We start from the raw sequence: 17,561 nt of genomic DNA on the forward strand, positions 1-17,561 counted from the left end.
TGTATTAAGTGGTAGTGAGCAGGCTTCAGCAAGGTCTACAGTAGTCTTAAAACATTCCTGAGCAAGTAATCTCATTAGTCCATAAAATAATCTTAGGCACTGCACAGCCTGTACAAACACAGCTGCAATTCTCTTCCTTCAAGGAAGATACTAGAGAGAGGTGGCGGGGGCGGGGAGGAAGAGGAAGAGTGGAGACGAATGTGAAATGATCTGAGTTAGCAAGCTGGAGAGCACTGCCTGACTGCAGCAGCCAGGTTAGAAGTTAGCCAAAGGTGGGAGCACAAAATAGCAATAAAGCAGAGTCTGATAGTGGGGAAAAAAATGTAGAGTAGGTAAACTCAAGTGTTCAAAAACCAGAAGACAAATTAACCCCCTAAGAGATTATCTCCAAACTAAAACGCACACAGAACTTGCTTCCAGTGCTTGCACCCCCTTCCTATGCAGGTCAGCACCACAGCAACTAACACTGTGTCATGAAAAGAAAAGGAAAATACCCAAGAGGGAATGATGGATGCTGTGATCCCTACTTAGCCGTCAGAAAGCTGGCCGAGTCTGATACTGCATGACCCACTCCACTCCAAGCTTCAAACTAAACGCTACATGAAAATAAATGGGATGTTTGTCCTTTCTTTAGTACTATTGTTGGTTTCCATACTACTGCCTCCAGTCCATGGATACACATTGTTGTACGTTATAATTAAACATAGGCAAGTTACCTTTTCACTCTCATTATCAAGAGCAGAAGTGGCCTCATCTAACAACAAAATTTTTGGTTGCCGGAGAAGAGCCCTTGCAATAGCTATTCGTTGTTTCTGGCCACCCGAGAGCTGTGTTCCTTTATCTCCAACCCGGGTGTTGTATTTCTGTTATAAGAACATACAGTTGATGAAGCGAAAGTTTGTTTACATTACATTGCATCTGTAGGTGGAATTAAAAATAAATCTACAAGTTTCCTTTTACCCACCGCCCCTCCTCTAAATTTTGTGATGCAGAAAGAGTAGAAAATCTATTCTGGGGTATTACTGGATTTCCCATTGTGGCTCAGAGCATGGTTTGAGGTTGGGAGCAATGCAGAGACATACCCTCCCTTGCTACTGGTCTTGTGCACTCACTGTGCCTCAGCTATTGACCTACTGGTGATGGGGACAATCCCATGGAATAGTACATCTCACTTAAAAAACCAAAAGTAGTATTTGAACATTAAATCAAACATTCCTATTTCAATAATGTAGAAAACTACATAAGGATAATAGTGCTGTAATATCAAAATCATCAGACCTTTCAGTACCTTGATATTTGATATATCTAACACTTGAGTCACTTGATTACCTCAGGAAGTTCTTCTATAAAAGAATGAATATTTGCTGCTTTTGCTACTTCTCGTATCTCATCCAATGGCACATTCCGACTGTTATCCCCATAGGCAATATTCTCAGCTATGCTGCAGTCAAAAAGCACTGGCTCTTGGGAGACTATTCCTATTTGAGAGCGTAGCCACTGGATATTCAAATGTTTTGCATTGATGCCATCAAACAGCTGCCAGCAACAACAAATGTCAAGTCAAGATTGGGTGTCTGATATTTCAATCAGACTTTATTCACAAACATTATAATTCTGATAAAAAATTATCAGAATAGCAAGAACTATTACTCAAAGAACTATCAAGAATTAACAGCAATGAATATTGAACCCCTCTGAAAAACCCTCCAGACACAGCAACAGGTGAGAAGACTTCACAGCACCAGCAACAACCTCCAATGTCAGCTGACTCATTCAGTACTGAGCTCCTTATATCTTGACTTTATTAAGTGTGTTGATTGTGTCATTGGTTTTTAGTGTTGGTGCTGATGAGAGCTGAGCAAAAATTGAAATTTCGATCTTGTGGCAAATTCCAATATCTTGACATTTGTTTTCATCCCAAAATCAGAATAAAAAGTCAAAATATATTTTTTTTTCATGAAATGAAAAGTTCTGAAAAATTTTCATTTGAAAGTGTTACAATATTTTGTTTTGACTTAGCTTGACATTAACTTGCATTGTTTTAATGTGCAGCAGTGCCTCATGGGAGTTGTAGTTTTGTGCCTCATGTCCCCTTTGGGCCAGCTCCCTGGCTATATTGTATCTCTTATGACGCACCACATGGCTTGGTTACAGGGAAGACCGTGGGAGTTAGCTTAAGTCCACTGGGAACAGGTTAAAGCTAAACCACAAGAAGGCAATCTTAAAATGAAATAAGAGTCCATGCAGGGGGTTGCATCAGCTTAACTATATTGATTAAAAAACTAATTTATGTTAAACTGCTGCAGATTTCTGGTGTAGGCAAGTTTTAAGGATAAACATAGCACAGATTAACTGCAAAGGTTGATTACTCTAACTAAATGCAAGTGAACTGGGGTTGTGTAATGAATTTGAGAGCCATGTGTTTTCCACCTGTGTATTTCCAAAAGAGTAGAGTCACAAAGTTTGGGGATCCCGCTGGTGTTTCAGGCCTGAATCAGCTGATTTGTACTGCCCATCTCTGAAGTGGAGTAGCACTATAAGAAACATTGTTTTCTGATGCCAGTTCATTAGCAACTCAAAGAGGACTCCTCTTAGTCATTAATCAATCATTCTCCATGAGATTAAATTTACATAGTTTCCAAAAGTAACATTTCCTTTAGGTCAGTGATCAGAGGACACAGTTTTCACTATGACTAAAAACTGTGAGATGTTTTTTTTTTTAAATTTACAGTTGATGTTTGTGGGCTTAGTTCTTGAAAAGAGATGTTATGTGGGATACTGACAGTGAAGAAGCCCAGTGGAAGAAGCAATAAACCAAAATTTCTAATCTGCTCACTCACTTCAGCTATAATACAATATGGCAGAATTTGACCTAATGACCACAAAACCTGCATGACACGCTCTGCTCAGTAGTTGCTGAATCAATATAAGAACAGGCATCCCAGTTGGCCTCAGTTCACTGCAGTTTGGTCACTGGGGCTTTTAAAATAGCAGTGACGCTTAAGTAGGAACACATGCTTAGAAAAACAACAATAAAATCACTAGTGCAGATATTATCAAAATTTAATCTTACCACTTGCCCTGTGAGAGGGTCATAGAATCTCTGTAAAAGCTGAACAGAAGTGCTTTTCCCACATCCACTGCTGCCGACAAATGCCATGGTTTGTCCTCTTTCAATCTGAAGAGACAAGCCTTGCAAGATGGGAACATCTGGGCGAGATGAGTAAGTGAAAGACACTTCACGGAACTCTAAACCTCCTTTGAATGTAGCCTGTGAGAAGAGATGGGCAATACTTTCATGTCACATGTGTTCTAAAACTTAAACAGAAGACTTCTTTAAACACTTTGCCCTAAAAACACCTAAGTCAAGTGAAATATTTATTACAGACATATTCCGAAAATGTCCTGGTTGTACTCAAATCCCCTGTTTTATTATTTTCACCAAAAGATTTCTAAACGATCCTGACAATGCTGGGTGTGATGGTGACTAACTGTTCCATATAACACTTATTAACTGTTCTTCAAATTTTATTCTACTATAATCAATCTTTAATTTTAGGTCTTGGACTCCATGCTTACATTTCCAGGAAAAGAAGTTGCTCAGTCTTAGCAGGGAAGACAATGGTAGCAGCTGATTCTGTCTCCGTATATGGTAATGTGCTATGTCCTCGCAGGACTTAGCCAAACACAAAAATTATTTAATCTAATGTCACCTGCTCTATGGGCACCACCAGAACCAAATAATGAGGAAGGGTCTCAGTCTCTGATGAACAAGGTCATCCTTGTTCTGATTCTTGTCTTTTTAGATTGTGATCTTTGTGTGTGTGTGTCAAGGATTGCATCTTTAGTATCACAGTAGCAACCAGATGCTACCATTAGGATCAGGGCCTTGTTATACTGGGCATTGTACAAACATAAGATAAAAGCCAGTCCCTGCCCCCAAAGAACTTGCCCTGCTACTGCAACCTGCTTGGCACAGGAGGCCCACTCCCCATTGGGGGTGGGTGCAGTGTAAGGGTCTGCCTATGTAGAACACATTGCAGGATCAGAGCCTAAATACGGGACATGACAGGACAGGTGGGTGTAGACCACAACAGAGGATGAAGAAGAAGAAAACAAGGGTGACAGTATTAGGAGCACAAGGTTTCATAAATTTGCTACAGTGTACAGCTTAGCAGGGATATAATCAATTACTAACAGGTTACTTATTATTAGGTGTCAGTACATTTTGAGCACAGCTGTAATATAAACAACAAAAGTACTGAGATGAATGGATAAAAGGCTTGTCACCTCACCATAGCCCAAAACACCCACCCTTCCAGCCTGTCTTTTTCTTTATTCTAAGCAGAAGTTTCAGTGAGGTGAGATAACTGCTAGCAACAAGGACATGTGCAGTACATTTAGAACTGAAGTTGCACTCACTGGTTTTTCTCCTTCTTGGCTGTAGCTATCAATGGCTGGTGTCCTTTCAAACAGAGCAAACAAGTGTGCGGCCCCTGATTTGGCTTTGGCATATTCAGGTGCAAATGTTAACGTCTCGCCAAGTGCCATAGCACCATATGTAATTGCAGAAAAAACTCTATAGGAAGGAAAACACAGTAACTTCTGGTTAGATGCCAGCTTCGTTTTGCGAGGCAAAAGCAACAGAAGCGCTAGCTTCTCAAAGGTCATGACATGCAGCAGACATTTAAGTAGTAAAGGAAATCAGTGCAAGACACCTCTTTCCCCTCTAACAACCAACATAAGCAAACAACCACTGCAGATTGTATTTTCAAGTACAAGGATGACATTGGGCTTTGCCTTGTGACCCAGGAGCCCTTCATATCCCCGGCACCCCTGCATAGAAGAGCAGCTGCAGTAGCTCTGTAGGGATTTAGGATGGACAGGGATAATCCATGGGGGTCCTAGGAATTCTTTAGTCCCCCTCAAATCTCTCACTAGGGAGCAACAGTGTCAGTGGCAAGACTGGGACTCAAGGCAGGAAGACCAAGAGGGAAGGACCTTGCTCAGGCTTAGGAACTCTTCACCTCACATTCTTCTCACCCTGCTGGAGAGCAGCAGTGGAAAACCAGAACTCGAGAGGCTTACGAGTTCTCTGACTGATTGTCCTTTTGTCCAAACGCATGACTGGAGTGGAGATACTAAGGTCAAGTCTCTGAGGGAAGAGAAATTGGAATAGGAAGTTCTGTAAGCCTGGATAGCTACAGGAGATCAGGCTCTTTAGGAGCTGGGAATTCTGGTAAAAAAATGGGAGTTGATGGATTCTTAATTGAAAAATCAATTAATTAATAACACCATACAGGAAATGGCTGCACTTTCTTAGTTGACATATCATAACTGCTTAAATTTGTAAAACAATACAGCAAAACAAGAACACCCATTGTGAGACTAACACAGCTAGGATTAGCTCTATGAGGGAGAATTGAGGAATGGATCCCGGAGGGTGCGGGGAAAATTATGTATAAAGGGATAGTTTGGTTAGGGATTTAGTGGAATTAAATAACAACATGTTTGGGATTATAGAGCAGGATTGGGTCAGTATTAAAATTTAGACTATGTCCAATGGCTGGATGAGAATCTTTCCCCTTTTCCTCAGCTAGAGATGGGATAGAGAAATCCCCTTTAAAAATAGTGTACTTGTATGGGCCAGACCCAAGAATCTGGTCCATATTATTAAATTATCAGGTTGTGAGTACACCTAAACTGAATAATCCTGTGATTTTATTGTTGCAAATGACAGGACAGGAATGTACCTGTCCTGTCATTCACCTGTGAAGCATCTAGTACAATTTTGGGTGCTATCAAATAAATTACTGCATAACTTTTCAGAACTACATTAACCTTTTACATTCCCTTCCCAAAATAAATACATAATAAATATAAATTAAAGCCCAGTATCAGCAAAAATAATGTTTAATGTATCCACATGAACAGCACTGATGCTTAAACTGATTTTGCCACAGGCATTTGCAAGAAGACACTCTGATTGAAGTTGTACCAAAGCATAGTGATACATATACAGCATATAGTAGATATGAGCAGATTGAGCTACGTATAATAGATACATGTGCTTCAAGAATTTTTGCATATATCATACGCGGTCAGGTTTAAGCACTGATTTTAAGGTCAGTTATCCATACCTAATGTTTTATACTATAAAGAGCAGAGGTTATAATCATTTAATAATAAATCTACTCTGAGTGAAAGACTAAAGAGACTAAAAATCATGTTTTAGCAGATACATGAAGACCTTGATCTTTTGATCTTGTTAATTGGGTTCTAGATCACAATCTTCATTTTATAATATTAATGATCAGCTAGAAGCTAAGTATATAAGATGAGCATATGGCTTCTGAAAGTCAGGCCCCATTAATGTATCTCATGTTGGGCACCAAAAACATTTTTGAAAATGTCGGGCCTAAAGCCCTCTGGAAACATAAGGCCCATTAATTGTTAGTTTCAACAACAACAAAAAAGGGGCATTTTAAAACATGGGGACCATCCATCTTGTATTTCTCCTGAGTTCACTCAAACCTGAGCCATTATTTTCCACAAACAGAATCTTACTTTAATAGCAAAGATTACGTGTAATCCTAACAAGACCTTTATTGTTCCTGACCTATAATTTCAAAGACCTTGTTCAGCCATCATTTCCGTGACATGAGGCTCTGATTTTCTTATAAGTTAAAGAAGAGAACTGCACAATACATCTTATATAAAGCAGGCAAACACAGTATTCCTTCATGAGGATTATCATGCTCAGTTTAGTTCAGGTTACAGTTAGGCAAGAGGGTGTGCATCCAATACAAAGAAAGACAGAGGGAAACAGGGCAGTCTATCAATACTTGCATGGTTTCTGACTGGGTACCAATACTTTTTCTCTTTCAAAAGAGCTTATCTGCACAGTCTGGCTCCTGTCAGCATACATGTGCTCCATACAATCTTTCCTGTACGTGCTACTTCAAGTGTCAAATTGGTAAATAACAGTATGGAAGAGGACCTGCTGGATGAGCCAGGTACAGTCCCTGAGGGACTAGCTTCTACGGCTGACTGGAGGACGACAATTCCCTTTCACAGCAACTTTTGCGGTTTCCAATTCTTTTATTCTGCATTAGAATAAAAAAAAAAAACCCTTTTCCTGAAAGGAGGAGTATGTCACTCTATAGCTGGGTGTCTAGATCACTGCTGTGTGAGACCCACATTTAAGTTCCTGCTCTGTCTGATTCAGAGCAGAGCTCTTCATCCCAGACCACTTCAAACTCAGACAGAGTGGAGAGTTACAGCTTGATCTCTCACAGCTCAGGTGAATGGCCCAATCAACCTACTGTTCTCTCTCCACCCTTCTCTTTGAGCCCCCAAAGCTTTCCAGATGAAAGTTTTGTAGTGATAAATGCCATTTGACAAAACACATATTGCAGTGGAAATATTCCAGTGACTTCAAGTAGAGAGCAATGTTACAAACAATTAGTCTTCCCTGAATGTTTTGTAAAATCAAAGTAAAAATCAGTGGAATCATTTTTCTACAAAAATAACAAAAACTATAAGCTCCTCTCCCAGAGGAATTGCTAGATTTGCTTCTTCATCAACCATCCTGTTGGAAGCTGGCAGTGAATGTGTCTACACAGAATGATGAAATCAGGAGTGCATCATGCCCGCTGTGCTCCCATGGGAGTCAGGTAAGGGCAGTTTTAAAAGTGCAGCCTGGCTTTGTAGGTGCCCTGTCATACCAAGTCTATCAAAGCGATGTTCCGAATCAGCATATTGCTTTGATTTCACCACCTCCACAGCAAACACTGCCCTATTTTGGGGATATGCTAGCTGTCAACCCTTCTTGACCTGGAGGAATAGGTGCTTTGTCGTGTTGGCACACTTCACTGGGCAAATTTTAGCTGCCAGAAAACCTACACCTCCCAGCTTCCTGGGAGTTAATCGGATCCAATATTGTGAAAGCCCTTGCTGACGGAATATCACCCATTAGCATGCTTTAATGTTGGCTTGTTCCTGCTGTTATGACTCTGGTTTCTCATTGTCTACTGCAAAACGCAGCAGGCATTGCCAAGAAAATAGCCACTTTTCTAAAGCACAGTGCTGTGTCAGAACGACGATCATTTTCAGCATAAAACCAACCTGCCTCTCTCCTGCAACTGTGGGAGGATGTACCATCCAGAGAGCTCTCAGTTTTCTATATACTATTATGCCTACTGAAACCCAATAGGACAACACATGGCTAGTGCTTGGAGCAGGCGGTTAATAAAAGGAACTGTATTTTGCTTTAACTTCAATTAATGCCACATATTTTTGAAATATGCTCTCCATGACATGCCAGCTGACATGTCCATGCCCATCTACTCCACTGTCCTGTCTCCAACAGTGGCCAGAAGCAAAGGCTTTAGAGGAAGGTGAAAACCCAACTCATAAAGGATTATGTGAACCTGCTCTCTGAAGTTAAATCTCTCTGGAGTTCCTCACATTCTTTTCCAGTATGTGTCATCTGCTCACTCCTTCGCCATATTACTTATTAACACCAGTCCTAGTATTAAACCTCAGGGCATCCCACTAATAAAATTCTTTGCAGGTTAAAAACTGATCATTTATTCTTACTCTTAGTATTCTGTCTCTTAAACTAGGGTGACCAGCTAGCAACTGTGAAAAAAACGGGATGGGGGTGGGGGATAATAGGTGCCTATATAAGAAAAAGTCCCCAAAAATGGGACATCTGGTCACCCTACTCTTAACCAGTTTCTAATCCATGACAGAACTTTACCTCTCAGCTCCAGGCTACTTCATTTCTTTAACGGCCTCTTGTGAGGGGCATTGTCAAAAGGTTATTGAAAGCCTTTATGGACTATTCCCCCTCTTGGACCTTTCAGGATTTCTCAACTGTGTAAAGGTCTCACAGGGATAAAAGACATCTCTACCGTTAATGGGATTTTAAAACTTTATGATGCTTCTTCCTTATCACAAGTCTCCTTTTCATCATAATCTGGTGTTTCTCTGTCAGCACAACACAGCAAACAGCTTCTCTTTTCTCTGACAAATTTGTGCACAAGCTTTTCACAGATTTCTCTATCACTTGCTGAGCCTCCTGGTAATGGGACTGATTTGAAATGTAACTCTCAATACTATCATGGTAGACAGCTATCTTCTGGAAATACTGGGTCAGTGTCACTTAATGACTCCTGCAGCTACTGGAAAGATATGACTACTTTTAATTATCTGAGCACTCCACTTGCTAATGTGTTATTGGAGTGTTTATTAAGATTTGTTGATGTAACACTTTTGCAGCCTAAAAATGTGAAATGGCTTCATTTAATCAAAATAAAATCATAATATTTGTAAAGGAAAGTTTTTAAAGTAGATTCAAGGGGGAGATATATTTGGATATATAATAAATTGTTGGGGCAAAACCCAAGCAGATTCAAATGAGATATCATAAAATGTCTAGAATTCTGCTTTGAAGCGAGTGATACCAATTCAGATAATTCCATTACTAAAGAAAATGTCAGCAATTGCCACACAGATGCTGTGGTTTATATGGTGGTTTATACTTACAAGTATTGGAGACACTGTAGTTTCCCAGCATACATGTCAGGCCTTTTGTCTATCAAGGAATTTTAAATTTAGATTTTAAAAGTTCACACGGGGGTGCGTGTGTGAGGAAGAAGATGATAGATACAGATACTCCATTTTATGTCTGAAAGCCCCTATGCTTTTGGCAAATTTATAATGAGGCCTTCAGCTAGGGAACATCTGGACGTCTTTGGTCTAGGGTTATGAGTGCTTGCTCTATGCCTCATCACCATTTTGAGTTGGTGGGGGTGAGGAAGGTGACAAAAGAAGCAAGCTTTCCTCTCTCTCAATTCTTCTTGCAAATTATGCGAATAACCAAGCTAGCTAGCACCGGCATGTGCCTTAACCAGACGGCATCATTTTCAGATGTAAAGAAAAGCAGCACAAGAGATGTTGGGCCAGATTCTAATTTCAACACACTACCAACTGCAACCGTGGTACTCCTGATTTACTCCAGTGTCAGCAAGAAGACACCCAGCCCCTATTTTCATTATTTTTAATGGTTCAGTAATAGATCTTTGGCTCACTAGTGAGAGGAACCCGCACTTTCCAGATACCTGTGTGCTGTACTCTGTCCATCAACAGAACTCGCTTCTCTGTCTCGAGTAGCCATATTCCTCTACCACCACATCTCTGTCATGAACAGTCATGCTCAATACTTAACCATCTTCATTACTGTAATTTCTCTGTCTGCCTTTCCCGCTCCTGGGTGGCTGTTTTAAATTCTTGATCATCTGCTATGCAGCGGTGTCTGACCTCTGTTGCCAGTAACTCCCCAAACATTATTAGCATATATGATTAGGCACAGAAAGAATAAATAAGACGTGCTGCCAGACTGTGACACCAGATTTAGGCAGGCTCCAAAGATGTGTCATCAAATGAATGGAATGTGCCTAAGCCTTGTTTCCCAGTAAAAACTATCTCTACATTTTCCTGACTTGTACCACAAAATGTGACGGGGTAACCGGACAGAAGGAAGATCTGTTCTGCAGCAGTGAATGCCTAATGCAGGGATAAATACTGTCATAAACTGAGAAGCCATTTTCAAGTGGTTTTAATTGTAAAATCATTTCTTTGTAACCATCCCCCCTACTTTAATCTTAAGATCCAAAACCTCACATCCAGGTGCAATATAAAGAAGTCCTTAAGCACATGGTTTGGTTGCTGTATCAGGGCTCCAATGTGCAGCCTGAATACTGTGCATTGGCATAGGTGCTGGAACTAAGGTGTTGGGGGTGCAGCCATAGGAGCGTAGTTAGGGGGAAGCGGGGCAGCGGCCACTCTCCCACTGAACACAAGTGGCACCTTGTCAATGTCTTGGCGCCTTTTAAATTTTCCCCTGTTGAGGAAATTTTCCCACTGCGGTGCTTTTACTCACCCAGCGGCGCTCCGGGTCTTCGGTGGCACCTCGGCGGCAGGACCTTCAGTGCCGCTGAAGACACCCGGAGCAAGTGAGGGAGCACTGCCGGGTGAGTAGAAGTGCCGCAGCGGGTAGCACCTTCTTTTTGGATCATTCTCCCTGTTCCCTCCACCTGGCTACGCGACTGGCTGCACCCCCGGCTTGAAGCAGTTTCCATTATATACAGGTTTACCATTTGGTTCAATGGCTCTCAGCATCCCCACATACAAATTGTTCCAGTGCTCTTGTGCATTGGGTACATATGAATGTAGGAATTCCCTTCAGCCTAGATGCTGAAGTTTGATGGTCTCTGTGGCCTTTAAAGGCTCCCTCTGTCGATGGCATGGGGCAAGCTCCAATCATTCCCTGGCCCATGGCTGCTCTGCCCCCAGGTACCCTGGTGTACAGAGAGGTGCTGTGAAGTGAGCTCTGTGCTGTGAGAATGCAGCCCTCAAACACTACCCTTCTCACCCCTTGTTATGCAGCTGAACTCTCCTGGTCCTCTGTACTTGTAGCAGAATTTGCCACAGTGGGCTTGTTTATATTCCGTAATATCAGAATTTGGATATCCTTTGGGTCAATGACAGAACTTTAATTTAATAGCACACTTTTCCTTTCCCAAGCAAAACTCTATGTATCCGAATAATCAGAAACAGGCAGCAAATAATACTTCAGTAAATGATAATTTTCTAGGGCCTCCATCCTGCAGAGGTCCACGTGGATGGATCTCTGTGCAGATCTCTCTGCATGCAAACCCAGTGCCCAAGTTTGTTTATGCAAACAAACATTAGTGGAAAAATTGAAACCAATTTTACATGCTGAATTTACTGAAATTAACAAAACTTGTCACAAAAACTCTCTAATCCTTGAAGCAGACATTGGTACTAACGTGCTCCACTAGGGGCTGTCGTTGTATTTCAATAACAAATACAGAAAATAAACTTGCCTCCTTTTAGTCTGATAATAATTTATCTCCGTGACAGTGTTGTGAGATGAGGAGGATGGGTGTTGGGGGATTTCCTCGGGGATCTAAGGGGAGATGTAAAATGGCACACTTTGAATAGTTGTTCATTTATGAGACTCACGTGAAAACACCCTCCGGGGTCATTCTTCCAACTGTAATTAAGTATGCTCCAAACCGAAAGCTCGCCGCATAGGTGAAATACATAAAAGCCTGGCTGAATGCATAACAGGAACCATAGATCTGAGCTTTCTTCTGAGCATTTCTGCAACATACAGTATTTAAAAAAAAACATGGAACAACTGTAAAAATATGAGGGATATTCTACTTGTTCAGAGAGAAACTGGGCTTATGTATGCTGTAGCTAGTACAGCTTCACTCCCAGATATGCAAGAGAGGCCACACATAATAGACACCCCAAATTTCTCTAGAGTGGAAAGCATGCATAGATGTCAAAAATGCCCAAGGCTGATCTACACGAAAACCACCACACTGCTTCCAGTGGTGGAGATGCAAGAATGAGGGAGAATTATGGGTCCAGTTATGGGTAAATGAAACTGTAAAAAAAAACTATGTAGCATACAGCTTTAGCCAAAGGTCTGATCCTGGACACACTTACACATAACTTTTCTTCCATGGATAAAATCATGCAGCATCAAACTAGGGAGGCCAGGGTTTCCTGGGACAGGAGAGAAGAGTGGCCTCCAAGGGTGGTCTGGGCCTGTGTTGACTGATAGGATATCTAGCCCCACCACTACTTCTGTGCCATGTCTACAGAATGGAAATTTACCAATACATTCCCACCAGTTCTAACAGCAGTTCAGTTAAGCTGGACCCCTGCCAGTGCTAGCCAGGATTCAGACCAAGAGATCAGCAGGACCTGTGCTTAATCCACTACCGCTTGGGTCTTGAGAGAATTCCCTGTAGAACCACGTACCAGTCTGAGCCTGAAATCATATTTATAAGTGTTTGCAGGATTGGATCCTAGAACTGCAGATTTATACTGTATATTTAAACTACCCCAGTCTTCCCACTCAAGCATCTTTTCAGTGAGTTTAAGAGAAATTATGCTGACACACAAAATATTGTAATTTGTTTAGAATATATCACTAACAACATGCTTTATGGACTATCTGAATTACACTTGATGTGCAAGCTCTTTCATTCTTTCCTCAAGATGATATCCTCCTTAACAAAACAGCCATATGATGTATTAATTTTGTTTGTTTGCCTTTGTTTTTTTCTCTGCAGACTATTAACTTAATGTAATATTTTAAATGGATAAATAAAATAGAAAAAGAACAAAAAGGGACAATTGCAATGGAGGAAAGGGCAATGCACATGGTCTCATCATGACTGATAACCACTGGGATTGGCTGGCTTAACATGACATGAATCATTTCTGACCTGTATGGCTTCTGCAGGTTTTCTTCATACATTTGTTCAAAAGTGCTCTCTCTAGTTAATGAAGCAACGGTTTTAATGTTCTCCACAGCTTCAGTTGCTACCTTTATGTAAACAGGAAAATCAAAAGACAAAATGAGATGGAAAAAAATCACCACTGGTCCTTCTCAACATAGTCTGGGATTGGTAAAAAATTTTTTTTACAGAGGAATGTAATTACTTATACTTATGGTGGTAATATACTGAATGCAGCAAAATAAATAGCTGGTTTGTTTGTGCAAAGGCTTAATCACAGAAATAAATGCAGGTGCTTTTATTTCAATGTTCCTAACTCCGGATATACACCTAAATGTGCGAAGTTAGACTGAGATTCGCTGGTCTGGTCGAGGGGGTGCTTCAGCTGACTCCTTGAATGGTAAGTAAGAGTGAACTCTTGTTGATTTGTATATGTGATTACTGATTTATTCTTTTTTGGAAAAAATTAAAATAGAGTGCTGGTGGGGTATTAGCATACACACATACACCCCCCACCAACTATATAAACTGGAATGGTAACTGTTATTATTAATTATTATTATTATTATTATGTATTTGTATTGCAATAGCACCTGGGAGTCCTCATCATGGACTGAGACCCTATTGTGCTAGGCACCGTACAAAATGAAAAAACAGATGGTGTATTGAAAACGAACCCTGGAGGGGGGTCACATTACAGACCAGATTAGAAATAGAAGTTTCTATACTTCGTTTGTTCCACTAGATTAGCTGTGTTATGAAGAAGCTGTATTTTACCTTTCCTGCTTGTTGCAGTTCCTTTTTATCTCGGTTGGCAAATCCAGTCAACGCACTGGTCTCCAGCATCCCAGTCACAGCAAGCACCGGCGCCATCACTAGGATCAGCAGAGTCATCTCCCACCCATATATAAAAGAAATGATGACAGACAATCCCATGCTGGAGATGTTTTGTGCTATTACACCAAGCCTTGTACCTGTTGCCTGTAATCGGGTAATATGTGAAAACTGTAATTTGCTAATGGGTTTTAAATACAATCCTTTGCCCTACCTGATAACAAGCAGATTAAAAAAACAAAAACAACCTCCCCCCCCGCCCCACACACACACACCTTTCAGAGAGAGATCTTTCACTCTGGCCTCATCTCCCCCAGCAGAAACGGGCTGTGTCATCCAGTACTGGTTACTGTTTTTAAAAACCAGTCTTATTTGTTGTTTGAAACCTCCATTCCCACACTGAGAGCCCCACCAAAAAAGCTGCGCTTCTCACAGCTATTAGTGACCAACAAAGAAGCCATGGGGAGTGATTCAGACAGTAACTTACAGTGGACACAGGATGTTAATTCTGCTTAAGGAATCTTGACAGCGCCTGAATTTTTTCCCCTCGTGTTTATTTTTTAAAACGAGTTCTTGAAAAATAGCAGGCTTGGCCTTTTATTGACTGCTTGAAATTTAAAACTGAACCCCACAATCTCTACTAACATTTATATAGTGCTTTCAGCTGAAGTGCTTTTCATTCAGTCACTCTCCCTTTCACCCATCCCTTGTTCCTTCTAGAGATAGGCTAATCTGAAACTCCAGATCTCAACTCTGTGGAACTCCAAGTTTGCCCTGTATCATTACAATGGGCTGAACCACAACCCTATATCCAAACACTCATGAACTTTAGGAAAGCTCATATCCAAATCCAAACTTGTAGTTCAGACCCCTATGTACTGCATAATGCTTGCTTCACTCACTCCTCCTCTCTAGCTCATGACTCCCTAGCGTTCCCTTTGTCCCTTCATTCTAAATCTAATTCTCTCCATTCAAAGATCTGTCCCCTCTTCTCCACCTTTTATCAGTAACCCTGCGCCTCCTTGCTTTCTCTCTTCCCAGTCTTGTCCATCTCTCCCTAAATCTGCCTTCCTCCTTCCACTAGTATGATCCAATGCTCATGGCCACCAACCTCCCAACAGCTGAATAGCTGTGCTTGTCCCTAGCTTTACAGATAGTGTCATGTTGTAAGTAACCTGGCAGAATGGTCCATATTTAATATTAGCGTTACACAGATACAAAACTCTCTCTCCCTCTCACACACACTCCCGTACGGTACGTACTGTTTGAATTTGTGCTGCCTCTGTGGCTAATCTTGTTGTCAGAGCTCCGGTGTTGTTTTTCTTATCATCAAACCAAGAGATTTCCTATGGAACAAAACAGAAAAATGTGGTTACTCAGTGAGAGCACGGTCATTTCTCCCCTTCTTGCTTTATTATGAACAAAATCTTCAATGTCTGAGTATGTCTGTTTGCACATGAAAAACAAAAAACCACTAAACATGTATTTATTCAAAAGCGACCTCTCTATTTAATGTGGATAGTTACACATGCAAATCACGTTAACCAATCTGTGCATGCAATTACTTGATTTATGAATACAAATATCCATTTGCAGCCAGATAATAACCCACTGTAGACTGATGTAGCTCCGTTTACTTCAAGCCAAGCAATGCCGATTTACACCTGTTGAGGATATGGTCTATGATTTTTTGTGCATTTAAAATTTATATTCTTGCAAATATCAGAGATAGTTGTAAAGACCCTTTAAAATGTTGGTCCTGTGTGTTCTTAGCAAGGCAATAGCAGAACTCTGAAGATAGCCTAGATTTTGTATTTTCTTGAAGTCCTATGCTCTAAGCCTCCTCTCTTCTTGCACACTCTGGGGCCTTCCCTATAAATCTTCTTATGCCCAGCATCCTGCAGTCTGAAAGTAAAGGAGGCCAGCAATTAGCCTTTACAGAATGGATGTCATGCTAGTTTAGGAGCCTTGGGTGGCCCTATATATCAGATTGACTTTTAGTTACTGATCAACTGAAATCAGTTATGGGCTACAAAAGGAAACCAGCTGACCTGTCAGCATCAATATAGTCTCCGATTTCAAGGCTGGGATTGAGATAAGTTAATTGCTGGACTTGATTTGTATATATACAGAGTGATGTGAAGAAGGCATAAAAAAGAATTAGTTATTCAAATATTTCTTTAAACTAAACTTCACTATCGCTTATGAACACTATTTTGACGCAGATGGTAGATTTAGCTGGGGTACTTTCATTCTGTCACCATGGCCCCTTCCACACTTGTGCAGGGACACAGTTTGCTAAAATGGATTTAAAAGGCTTCAGGTCAGGCTAAAATGGTTTTAATATGAGATTAGATTAAGTGTTTTTAAAACCAAAAATTAAAAGCATTGCAGAAAACATGGTTCAGCACTCATAAGCCAAGAATTTCCACTTGCCGGCCATTAGAAAATACAGGCCTCATCCTGAAGACCATTGTGTCTTCCCACTGACTTCAGTGGGCTGAGAATCAGGCCTTTGCGTGGAAGGTTTAGGCCCTGTCTATACTGGCAAGTTTCTGTGGAGTAAAGCAGCTTTCTGCGCTGTAACTCCCGAGGTGTACACACTGCCAAGCCACTTTGTGCACAGAAACTGCACAGTTACAGCACTGTAAAAAAACCACCCCAAAGGGCGTAGAGCTTTCTGCGCCTGGGCTACAGCACTGCAGTGCCAGTGTAGACACTGTGGTTGATTACAGTGCTGCGATTGGCCTCCGGGAGGTGTCCCACAATACCTGTTCTCGTCTCTCTGGTCATTGGTTTGAACTCTACTGCCCTGCCCTCAGGTGACCAACCATCATCCCCAGCCTGTAGATTACTTTGGAATTTTGAAAGTCCCCTTCCTGATTGCTCAGTAACACGTGCAGTGGTCTCAGGGCATCTTTTCAGGTGGCCATGCCTGCTCCACGCACAAGGTGATCCCCCGCTTGGAGCAATGCCGAGCTGCTGGACCTCATCAGCATTTGGGTACAGGAGGCTGTGCAGTCCCAGCTGCGCTCCAGCTGTAGGAATTATGATATCTATGGACAGATTTCACGATGCATGACAGAAAGGAGCCATGACTGGGACACATTGCAATGTAGGATAAAATTGAAGGAGCTTCGAAATGCATACTACAAGGCTGGGGAGGCAAACCACTGCTCCAGTGCTGTGCCCATGAGCTGCCGGTTCTACAAAGAGCTGGATGCGATACTTGGTGGTGACCCCACCTCCACTGCGAAGACCACTGTGGATACTTTGGTGGCTTGTGTGCCAGTCAAGAGTGGACCGAGCCAGGAGGAGGAAATCTTGGACGAGGATGTGGAGTGGGAGGGGGACCCAGAGGCAGAGGATGACTTGGAG

At 41.5% G+C, this 17,561-nt stretch overlaps 1 protein-coding gene across 2 annotated transcripts in view; it reads right to left on the reverse strand.

Moving 5' to 3' along the window:
• Positions 1 to 17,561, reverse strand: part of ABCB5 (ATP binding cassette subfamily B member 5) — a 74,644-nt gene that overhangs the window by 2,113 nt on the left and 54,970 nt on the right. For both annotated transcript variants that reach the window (XM_048838350.2, XM_048838351.2), the window contains 8 exons: positions 15,446 to 15,529; positions 14,127 to 14,330; positions 13,338 to 13,438; positions 12,055 to 12,195; positions 4,423 to 4,579; positions 3,074 to 3,271; positions 1,330 to 1,536; positions 717 to 863 (listed from right to left, as the gene is read on the reverse strand). In XM_048838350.2, coding sequence (XP_048694307.1) covers positions 717 to 863; positions 1,330 to 1,536; positions 3,074 to 3,271; positions 4,423 to 4,579; positions 12,055 to 12,195; positions 13,338 to 13,438; positions 14,127 to 14,330; positions 15,446 to 15,529 — 1,239 coding nt within the window. The remainder of the gene's footprint in view (positions 1 to 716; positions 864 to 1,329; positions 1,537 to 3,073; positions 3,272 to 4,422; positions 4,580 to 12,054; positions 12,196 to 13,337; positions 13,439 to 14,126; positions 14,331 to 15,445; positions 15,530 to 17,561) is intronic.

Source organism: Caretta caretta, chromosome 2 (genome assembly GCF_965140235.1).
Source record: "Caretta caretta isolate rCarCar2 chromosome 2, rCarCar1.hap1, whole genome shotgun sequence".
In the NCBI taxonomy this organism is placed as follows: domain Eukaryota; kingdom Metazoa; phylum Chordata; order Testudines; family Cheloniidae; genus Caretta; species Caretta caretta.